We start from the raw sequence: 12,374 nt of genomic DNA on the forward strand, positions 1-12,374 counted from the left end.
CCTGTAATTTTTTATTTTTTGAAATTCTTTAAAAGTATTTTATTTTTTTATTTTTTATTTTTTACATTTGATCAAAAGTATTTTTTACTCTGATTTGTTTTGTTACTGATTGCACTGGTAATTGGGCCTAAAACCTGAACTAATATGTAGATGGAAATATTCGTGAACTAATATTTACTTATTTATCGTTATATAGGAGTTCAAGCTTTTTATTATTATTATTATTATTATTATTATTATTATTATTATTATTATTATTAATTTTTATTCTTCTCATATTGAACAAGCTTGAAAGTCTAGGTCTTTCAATGAACATAATGGAGAGGACTGTTATAAAACTCCAAATTAAGGATTTCTAAACGTTATCTGGCATAATAATTAATTAATTAAAATTAAAGAGAACTTATCTTACATCTCCAATCACATTTCAAAAATAAAAAAAAAAATGTTGAAATCATATTTCTTTTTAATTAATCCATCCATCTTGCAAGTTGCAAGAATCACCACATAAGCTTGTTAAATGCTAAATATTGAAGATCACCTTATACCCCTGCCGAAGAAAAGAGTTCAAATCTCAACTCATGCGAACCAACCAAGAGGATAGTTGAATTAAAATATTAACTTTTTATCTGTGTATGCCCCTGAAGTGATTTGTCCATATTTGTTAAAAAAACCATCTAGTGCTAAATCATTCAAATGGTAAATAAGTGATGTAAAGTCAGATCCCGATGCCGTGATGCCGTGATACTATGAAGTACTATAAAAAAATACTACATACATATTGTAAAAATATTATAATAGTATATTTATCCACTGTTCATTGAGTCATGTGGGAGAAACTGTATTCTCCACCCCTCCAGGGTTGCAAGGCAAAATTAAGAGATTTACCATTGCGAAATTGTAGTTCATGATATATTATCTTTGGTGCACATGACAAATCGTCATTGCTCTATGTACTAACCCACCCCACATGATAAATTTTTAAAAGGTAATTAAGTTATCATAACTGGTGCACCATTGTACCTATTTATCCCTTTAAAAAACCCTTGTTGAGCAATGCTTATTGCATTTGTTGGGAAAAAAAAATATTTTTATTTAAAAAAACAAGGAAAACAAAACCATTATTTGAGGCATAATATCTTCGACAATCATCACGCAGCCATTCCAAAGCATAAAACAAAAGACCAACAACAAGAAACACTGCCACCAAAGTCCAATTCCCTCATGCTTCAATTACTGATAAAACCAATGAAAAGGTTGCTGTGTTTATTGCCATAAATATAGACACATATAGCATCTAATCAAGGTATATTTCTATATGCCTTTATTTGTCCTTAAACTCATCAAATTAAATAAACACCTTCATACATAAATAGATAAATATAAACCTCACTGCTTCATCACTAGAATTGCGAGGTAGCCAAATTATACACACAAACATGGGAAACAACATATCATGCAAATGCTCCTACACATCAAAAGAAAAAGTGCTTGTGATGAGAGAGGATGGAAGCATTCTCAAGTTCAAGAAGGGCATACATGCAAAGGATATCACCGCCATGTATGAAGGTTATAGGTATATATATATATATCATAAGTTCTAATATTATCTAAATCTTTAATATAATTCTACTGATATATGTTTGGTTTACATCTAACATAGATTAGTAAGATGTTGTTCCGAGCGAACGGTGATGCCAGGGAAGGCGGAACTCGAGTGCGCCCGGCTTTATTTTCTTGTGCTGAAGAACTCGGCGAGATCTAAAGAAACTTATGAGAAGATGTTGAACGTGTGTGAATCAAAAGGGATGGTGCAAAGAGGAACAAATAAAAGAGAAGACAAAGAGGGAGATCATACAAAGAGGAGTATTAGTAGTGTTCTTAGTATTAATAATAGTGAAATTATTAAGAGATGTGACTCTTGGGTACCAGAGTTGAAGACCATACCTGAGATTGCTTCTCCAGCAGTGTGATTTATATATGAGCATGCTTATATAGTTAACTTATTATTATTATAAAATAAGATGGTTAAGTTTTATATGATCATAGTAAGTGTGTTTGTTTTAATTGCATTTTAAATTATCAATTAATATCATGATCAGTCATATATATACAAATGTGTGTATATGAAGGTTATAATTAAATACAATGATAAATTTAGAAGTTTAGGAAAAGAGATACTCCTTCTTGGTTGACATACAACCATGTAAAATAATTATTTTGTGAAATATAAATGAAACAAAAACATCTAAATGAATTTGATGATTGAAAACTCACTATAGCAAGTATGATTCCGATTTATCAAAGATGAATGCTAATTAGGTGAAATTTAATTATGTATAATGCAAAATATAATATAAACATTTTGAATATATTAAAGATATTATTTATTTATTTATTTAGTAGTAATTTTTGGAGTCCAAACTTTCAAAACTTAGTTTAGATATTGATAATAATCACATTAATAGACAAAGCTGAGAAAAGGAATGATGATAGACTCAATAAATAAATTTATCACAAGCCCAAACAATAGCAATAGAATTTTTCCTAATTTCAATGTGTATAAAATTGAGCTATAAACGACGACATAATAACTAATATATTCATACAAATTAACTAAACTAACAAACCATATATGAACAGCTACTATGAATAATATCCCTCACCTAATTAAATATATTTTAGTATTTCCAAATTCCAAATATTTTCCCAATTCAAAGTGTAAACAATGATATTCTTAAACATTAATATATTTATGAATATAAATTTATTTAATCTACCAAATATCTCATTCTTCAATTTTCTCGAATATTTCCCTGTCACAAAAATAAACCTAACCTAGTTATAAATTTTACCAGTAGCATTAAAATAAACAAGACTATCTCATTAAATGATCCAACAAATTCATTAACTTAATATAAGAACAAAAAATAAATTTATAAAAACACTAGCTTTGCTTATATAAATTAATATGCACATCCTCCAAATGACATTGCTTAACAAGAAACACAATACTAACCATATTTGGCAAGTCACATGGCTAAAACCATCACCCATCACAAGCCTCAAACAAAGTGCAAAGACACACACACACACACACACATGCATATAAATAAATCTAAGTACAGATCAAAAACTTTATAAAATAAATTAAACAAAGAAGAGAAGAACCAATATTATATCAAGATGATCCAGATCAGCAAAGTATAAATTTTAGTGAAAGTTATGTACTTTCTTCACATACTTCAACAAAGGAACTTCTCACTGTCCTCAAAGGCACCTTCATGTATTTAAAAATAATAATTATTATAATAATAACAATAATAATCAGTTAATCACCAATAAACTAAAAGCTTAACAAATACTGCTCACCACCACAAACTTAACTCTTTTTACCGAATCTTTTCAAACATGCATGCAACTCTGATGTTTCAGCAATGCAAGAGATTCAGAACAAGTACTGTTAGGTTTTCAGATGACTGCCAGTGTAGTCATGTCCACAAAAACAAAGATTCATTGATGAGAAGATACTTTTATTTGCACCACTAATTAGGGTCAGGGGTTCCCGGAAAAACAGTAAAGAAGCACACAGAGATCAATGAGAGCAATAAATATTAACCACTTGAGAAAGAAAACAAGTTCAAGTTCCAAGCTTCACACTCTGAGCACTGTCAAGCAAAATGTGAATGTATACCATGTAGTTTAATTTAGTAGGCTGGAACTTCAAACAGCTAGTCTTCATGAGAATACCAAGAATGTAGGAGTTCTAGTTTTTGTAACACCCAAAACTCCCCTTTTTCCAACACACACACACATATGTAGAAATATGCATTCAAATTAAATTCTTTGCGTTCAAACTTATGTACATACTATACATAGCATGCTTTCCTCTATGCAGTTCAAGTGGAATATTAAACCTAGTGTAACATTTGGACTCCAACCATAAAAAAACATTTGACAATGCTGACAATGTTTTATATTTACTCATCTTGTCCAACCTGGAAGTTGACATAAGTAGTACTTTGGTTTGAACAAGTAAAGTTTGAAATGATACAAAATGGCACAGAACTTTGCATGTGCTAAAATGTTTCATATGATCTTCACCATCTTCTACATTTAAGTATAGGACTCAACTAAAACTCATAAAATCTTACAAGTAAAAAAAGATATACACTTAAAAGATACATGTGAATTACTTCATTTGCAACAATAGCAATAAGAGAAAGTGATGAAATTGAGAATGAATGAATAATTGCTTTGAAATGTAAGTGAAGAACAAGAAGCGAAAGAGGGAGCTCCCTTCAGTCCAAGTATGGGAAGGAAGGGATCGAATCATCTCCCGCATCATTCACTCGACCACAAAGAGGCTTCTACTATCCTTCCATACTTTGTGTTTGAATGAATGAGTCGGCAGCGTATTCAAACCCCAAAACCATCCATGAGTGGGCTGAAGGAAGCTCTCTCGAACCCCTACTCTACCATCAACTCTAGTAATCAATTATGATTGTCGCACGGAATATAACTCGCAAAAAATGTACTAAAAGCAAGATTAATTATGAGTGAACTGAAAGAAGCTCTCTATTCTTTCTAGTTATTATTTTAACTCGACTTCTTGCTGATTTGACATATAACTTTGAAAGAAGATACTAAAAAAAATCATGGCGTGGATTTAAGGTTGCTCTAATATGATTGAATGATTTATTCACTCTAGTTGTTGTGCAACCCACAAAAGAGATACTAAAAACTCATTGTGAGTGGAACACAAGGAAGTTCTCTTTTAGTCCCTCATATGACTTATCATCAACTCACAAAGAGATGCTTGGGGGCTAAATGAAGCATTCTTGAATAATGTTCTACTCTTCATATCATGTGGTAATTCATACCACTAATTAAAAACCCTATTTTACTATGTTATATGTATATATCATACAGCTAAATAACATCTCTAGCTACTTTCTCTTTTCTATTCTTCTCATTACTAGCCTTCAATAATAGACACAACTTTTCAAGTAATAAATATCTTGATAAAATTGAAAAGAGAAAAAAAGAATCCTGATAAATAACAACCCTTTAACTATAAAAACAAGAACTAGCTAGGCTTAATGCAAGAAACAAGCAAGATATCAGTCCCTTTTCCATCTCTGGAAGACGAACTTAAAAATGGCATTCGTGTATTTGTTTTAGAAAGGAGACAGTATCAAGAAACTAGAGAAAAAGTATATAAATATATATATAACTTATTAAACTAACATAGCCAAACTAGAGAATCTAGTCTAGATATGCAAACAACTCTAGAACTCAAAGAAGAAATTTATTTTCCCTCCTACATCACCTGAAAAGAATGATTGTCAGAAACTATTCTAGATATGCAAATCTTCAATGAAGATAACCATTTCATCTTGAAAAATGAAGAACAAAAAAATGGAAAAACACAAGACCATAAAGATCTACTCCAGAGAAAGAGAGACACAGAGAGAGAGAGAGATCACCTTCAAGAATCCACACAACAGAATATAAATGATGAGAGGAAAACCAGCTCTGAAACCCTAACCTTAAACTCTCAGAGAGAGAGAGAGAGAGAGAGAGAGAGAGAGAGAGGGGAAGATAAGGAGGACCTTATTGATCACTACGTAGCTGTGGAAAGATAAGGAAGGACTGAAGGAGCCCCAGTGAAGGCCTACATCTACCATTATCTCACATAGCCAACCAGATTCATGTATACTCAATAAAGTTCAAAAAGGAACAGTGGGAGAAGTAAAAGCAATCAATAATAGAGCTCCAAGCACAAAGTAAAGGATAATACCCTCCTCTAAGAAACAAAGACAACATGAATAACATGGAAGGTGAAAAGGATTTGTCCTGGTTTCTTGCCAGTTCTCTTCAGATACCACAACCAGTAAGAATAAAAAGAAAAATAAGATATAGAAAGACAGAGAAAGAAGAAGAAGAAGTCAAGGAAGTGGTTGTTCATGAGTTAGAGAAAGGAAAGTGACTCAACAGAGAGCTACATATAATAAATGTAAAACAAGCAGAAGAGAGAAAGAGATAGAAAGAGCGAGAGAGAGAGAGAGAGAGAGAGATCTTTGTAGAAGTTTATTTATTTATTTATTTATTCAAACTTTTAGAGCAGATCTAGTGGGAAGGTGAGGAGTGGTGTAGTACTGTTGTTTTGACTGGGTGTTGTGTGAGTAACAGTACTGAGTTTGTCTGAATTTGTCTGAGACAGGCGTTGAGTGTGATGAGTGTGGTGATTAAGAAGATGATAATATATATGTATATCACTACAACAAAAAGTGTTAGTGCAACCACACTATTATTGGCATGATTTGACAAATAATCAAGATGACGTGACAATCTATGTGACATGGCAAAATTGATGACATGGAGAGTATGATGACATGACAAGGAGTCTTAGCTTGCAATGCAAGACATCTTAAAGATTTTGGTGGAGTTATTCAAGACCATATTTAAGAGATGTGATTGAAGACTAAATATGGAATGAAGATTAATTGAAGATATGATTTAAAGAATCCTTGATGAAAAATCATTGAAGTCTATTGAATGCAAGATTTGATGACCAAACTTGGGTGAATTGAAGATCAAGTTTGGAGAATCTTTGAAGACCAAATTTAGGTGGATTGAAGACTAAATTTGGCAAGTTCCATGAAGACACACAAGAACGTGCGCCCCTTGCAAGGGGACTGCGTGATAAGGAACTGAGGAGGTAGGCTAGTTGCCGGCAGTCGGGATCAGGAGATTTGGCTGCATCGACTTGGACTAAGCATGACCGGGAGGTTGATGGGTCTTGAGGTCGTCCGCAACGTAACCAGAACTCAGTCAAGTCAGCAGTCAGGGCCATGTTGCAACTTATGTTATAACAGGAGTTGCAACAGCTAATTTCGGCAGGTTTTTAAATTAGTAGCCGCGGAGATTCTAAAAGAGGTATGTGCTATATTTGGGACGTTGAGGCGTCTATATAAGCTACCTTGCTCGTAGATTGTAAGCATGACTCTTGGGTGACTCTTTGAGGAGAGTGTGTGAGCACCAAACAATCTCGAGAGGGTAGTGATCTTTATTGTTGAGAGTGTGAGTGATAAGTGTTTGTACTCATCTATTTTTACCTCTTTTAGTGGATTGTTTATCTCCGGGCTTGGCCCCCAGACGTAGGCGAGTGGACGCCGAACTGGGTTACCAACGTTGTGTGTCTCCTTGTGTTTGTTTGTATGCTCTTTCTTTATTGGTTTGTGTGAGACTTCTATGAGTGCTTAAGTGTTACTTAATACCCACAAACCACACCGGAGGAACTAACAAAAAAGTTTTTTTTACATTTGTCATATATTATAAAATAGGGAAAAAAAACTATTAGAATAACTTTATACCGATTTTTATAATAAATATCGATTATATGTTGCAATTGCCACCGTCAATATATTTTATTGTGATATTTTCAAATGATTTTAGTAGTTATACATTTTGACTTTTATTGTGATATTTTCTCAATGTTTATAAATAGTTTGTATAGATTTGATTCCAATATTTGTATATGGGTTGAGCAAAATTTTCTTTTTTTTTTTTTAATCTTGTGCAACATTTGCAGATGCTGCCACAACATTTCATCACATTAAATTTGAAATATTGCAATATTTATAGTTGATGTTATGTAGATTATAGTAACATTTATTAAAGACCTTTTAAATTACTTATATCAACCTTTTGTAAACATTGGTTAAGCAAAATAACAATTGTGGATACCAATTTAATTCAACATTTGTAAATGTTGATAAAATTTATTCACCGTATTAATGTTGGTAGTATTATTTAGTAACAATTATTAAATGTCTCTTAAGTCTTATATTGATATTTCATGATTGTTATTTTAACTATATGATATTTGTGGATAACAATAATATGCAACATTCGCAAATTTAGAAAATAAATTTTCCCAATACAAATTTAAATGTTATTTAAATATAATTTAATAGTTAAATATGAGGTAAAATTTAAATTCTATAAAATTAATTTACATAATCTAATAAAATAGTAATAAAAATTAGTCATCAAAAATTTTAAAAACCCAGCTAGCACTAAGACACTAATTTAAATAATGTCAACATGATCTATAAATTTTTAAAAAATAGCTTCCAAACATTGTAATAAAGCTAAGTTTTCAAACTTTCAATACTTGCAATTAGCTTTAAATTTATCATGGTGGTTTCTCATCTGTAAAATAAAATATGCTAAAACATCAATGGGTACCTAAATCAATTAATAAAAAAAAGTGATAAATAAATAATAAAATTTTGTAATTTTAATATTTTAAAATATAATTAAGATGATATTATAAAAATTGCATCATCACTAGGATCAATATCTCTATAATGAAATTGAGAACCAAGACTACTTCTAGCATCTCCGGCCTACGATAATTGTTATATTTAATAAAATCAAGTTAATATAACAATAAAAATTAAATTAAATGGAAACATATATGATGTATTGGAATCAATAATATTAATTTAAAATTTAAAAAAACAACAACATGGAGATATACCATTTGCATTAAAAAAGAGTATAAATAAACTATTTTTATATAAAAGGAGAATGTATAATTTGTCTAAGTTTATCTATGTGTGTGCCATAACTATAATAAAACCCCTTAAAAATCTTATTTAGAAAAAAGTATGAAATATAAAACTTCAACAAAACTATGTATGTGGCTATAATGAGAACCCTATAAAAAAATAATAAGAAAGGGGGCAAATTGTAAAACTTCACCAAAGCTATGTCTAACTAAATATAGCAAGAACCCTAAATTTTAATACTTCAACAAAGCGAGGGTTGAATCAGAAATTAAAAGGTAATTTCAAGGATTGAAGCCTTAGATTTATGTCACAACCTCCCCATCCTCACGTCGGTAAGGAGAAAAACCAAAATAAATTTTAATTTCCAACAAAAAAAAAAGAAGGTTTTTTTAGATCTCATCCCAGTTAAATTCAATATTTTTTCCTTTAAAAAATATTCCCAAACTTTATGATTGGATTAATTAAAATTATCAATCTTTTTTTTATAAAAGCTAATTAAAAAACTAATCATCTATCAATCATCCACAAAAATAGACAACAAGTTAAATATTTTGATAATGTTACAAGAATAACAATGCTAAAATTACTATAGAATAAAGAAAAATCGAGATACTTACTTTATCTCCAAACAAGAAATTTATTTTTGGCCTTTTGTAATATTAGGATTTCTTTCTTGTCTTATAAAATCTTGAATATATAAACTGGGTAGGTTTTGACGCTCATTAAAATTAAAAAAAACCTAATTTTTGGTGCACTCTAAAATCAAAATATTGCAGTATTTATTTTTTCTCGAATAGCACCTGTTTTTTTATTCAAACTCAAATTATCTTTAATATATATCCTAACTTACAATGATGTTTTTAAATATATTATAACAAATTAATTCAATAAAAGTCATATTTAATTATGACATTTGTTACATAAATTATAATAAGTAACTTAACAAATAATAATGTATAAATATTTCTTTCAACTCTCTAAAATCTTCAAAAATTTCCTTCCAATGATATTTCCCAAAAATATTACGTCAAAAATATTATAATAATCTTTTGTTATTTATAATATATATATATTATATGCATATGATATTTTTCATACATTTAAAAATGTATTTAATATAGTCCCAGAATGTCAAAATACTCATATGTGTGGTATATGTGTTCTATTCATTTTATTTTTATCTAAAGAAGTAATATGGTGACATTTTACGACTTATATATGTCACATCAATATTTACAGAAAAAACTATAGTACACATATTATTGTAGTAAAAACTTGAGTAAATTTTTGAGAGGGTATCGAACTTTGCCATGTTTTCAGTTTGAGCACTAACTTTCAATTTGTATCAAAATGAGCATAAAATTTTAATTTTGTTTCTCTGGCGGGACAATTGGGAGATTCCAGTTACAATTTAGTGACGTTAATATCAGAAATGTGACAAAGATACCCTGGAACTCCATCAGCAGCTTGCTACCTTACCGACTTATACACGGTAGTTTTTTTTCTCCACGTGGCTGGCATGTCACCACCTTCTTATTTCCCTCCTCCCCATTTTCTTCACCTCCCCGTGCGAGCCATCACCATCGGCTAAAACATTTTGTAAGGTTTTTTTGAGTGAATTAATGGTGGATCCGAGTGAAATCAATGGTTTTGTTTTGTAGTCAAAGTGGAGGATGGGGTGGGGAAGCAGCAACGCCCGTAGTTCACGTTGCTGGATGAGCTCTTCGAAGAGGAGTATTACGACAAGCAGCTGCCGGAGAAGAAGTGCCACCTCACCCTTGAATAGGTCTCTCACCTTGTCTAGATCTCGCCATTAACCATTCCAATTTACATTTGTTTTTTAAAAAAAAATCCATTTTGGTTCTCTTTCTAATTCTCTTAATGGTGGTGATGGGAAAGCTTTGACTTTTTGTTTTGTTTAAAAAATTGGGAATGATTGGGTGAACAAAGATTGTAGTTTATATGTTTGATGAAATTTGAAGGTGCGGTTTGCTGGAGAGGAGCTTTGAGGAGGAGAACTAGCTGGAGCCTGAGAGGAAAATGAAGCTTGTGTGGTAGCCCCGGCAAGTAGTTATGTGGTTCTAGAACATACGTGTTGTTAGTGCTCAGTTAGTGGTCTGGAAAGGGGATGGCTGTTAGGGCTCAGCCGATGATCGGAAAAGGGAGGGGTGAAGAAAAAAGGGGAGAAACAGGGAAAGAAAATGGTAGCGATGTGGCAGCCACGTGGAGGAAAAAGCCATCATGTATAAATCGCTGAGATGGCAAGCTACTAACGGAGTTCCTAGGTATCCACGTCACATTTCCAGTTTCCACATCACTGGATTGTGACCAGAATCCCCCAATTGCCCCGCCGAAGAAACAAAATTAAAACTTTGTGCTCATTTTGATACAAATTGAAAGTTAGTGCTCAAACTGAAAACATGGCAAAATTTGGTACCCACTCAAAAAATTTACTCTTAAAAACCTTAACTTTATTTTGTACTTTATAAAATGTGTGTGTATATATATGTATGTATATATTATTTTAATATCTTCTATAAATATATTTATGTTTAAAATTTTAAAATAATTAATTTGCTTTTGCAAACTACCTCATGATCCGCTATATTAATCCCTAATAATTAACCCAGTAATAAAAAATTTTATAATAAAATATTTCAAATATATGAAATAATAGAGTTTAGAGTGGTGATGAGTGTACAATCATACAACATTTAATAACATTTTGTACACTTATTAGATGTGTATTAGAGTAATATTATGTAATTCGATGTTAATTAAACATGGTGTATTTTATATTCTCAAGATTCGGGTAGTACTTAAAGACGAGGGAGAGTCAAAAGAAACAATCAAGAGCCAAAATGATGGAGATGTAGACTCACTTACGGTCATGCTTCCTCTTCTATGGAACCTTGCAGGTATGCTTATGCCGATAAGAAGGAGCATAAGGACAATCATAGAACCTTATGAGCAGAACTTACTCGTGTAAGTTAGATCGTAAGGGCTGTCCAGAGGAGTTTATGACCACAACATACGTCCGTAAGGGTGGTCGCTAGGGCTATCTAGAGAAGCCTATGGTTCAGCCCTTACGGCCGTAAGCTGGACCGTAACCCCAAACAAAAGACCTTACGAACTAGACTTAAGGCCGTAAGTGATCCCATAAGACTTACAACTTATCATCCGCAGCTCCTTATGCCCGTGTTCTTACGCTCGTAAGCAGCCCTTAAGTGGCTAGATATAAATATTTCTGATGATGGTTTTGAGGGTATCTTTTGTTCTATTCAACGGCAAGGCTTGGAGAAAGGAAAGGGGTGGATCTCTATGGCTTTTGAGGCAAATCAAGAGAGAAAATCAGCCCACCTAGCTTGGATTAGAGGGATTGGAGCCGTTAAGGGTGGTCTTGGCAGCGTTTGTGGTCTTGGCGCAATTAAGAATGGGGTTTCATGTTTTCTTCTCTTCTTGTTGCATCTTGTTGTTTAGATGCTTGCTCTACTTTAATGGATAGCTAATTTTATAAATGTTTGGGCATAGATAAACTCCAGGGTTTATTGTATTTTGATATTGGTTGTAGATCTTTATGTTTTAATTGTTTCTTAATTGGAATCTATATTATTTGAATCCAATTGCGTATTTTCAATGTCTTGATTACTATTGTGGCAAAAGCCCTAATTCTATTGTATGATGTACTTTGTGACGAATAGAAATACACACCTAGCGTAAACAAGCCATGATTAGAGGGGATTGTGAGTAAGCCTAGTAATTGGGTACTTTGGAGTTGAGAGTTCTCCTCCC

At 31.8% G+C, this 12,374-nt stretch overlaps 1 protein-coding gene across 1 annotated transcript; it reads left to right on the forward strand.

The window, feature by feature from the left end:
* The first annotated feature begins 1,119 nt into the window (after nt 1-1,119).
* Nucleotides 1,120-2,256, forward strand: LOC120268337. Its single transcript, XM_039275774.1, has 2 exons — nt 1,120-1,576; nt 1,664-2,256. Exons 1-2 carry the CDS (start codon nt 1,440-1,442, stop codon nt 1,971-1,973), a joined length of 447 nt encoding a protein of 148 aa, XP_039131708.1. The 5' UTR covers nt 1,120-1,439; the 3' UTR covers nt 1,974-2,256.
* Nucleotides 2,257-12,374: the final 10,118 nt, after the last annotated feature.

The sequence above is a fragment of the Dioscorea cayenensis genome, chromosome 9 (assembly GCF_009730915.1).
Source record: "Dioscorea cayenensis subsp. rotundata cultivar TDr96_F1 chromosome 9, TDr96_F1_v2_PseudoChromosome.rev07_lg8_w22 25.fasta, whole genome shotgun sequence".
In the NCBI taxonomy this organism is placed as follows: Eukaryota; Viridiplantae; Streptophyta; class Magnoliopsida; order Dioscoreales; family Dioscoreaceae; genus Dioscorea; species Dioscorea cayenensis.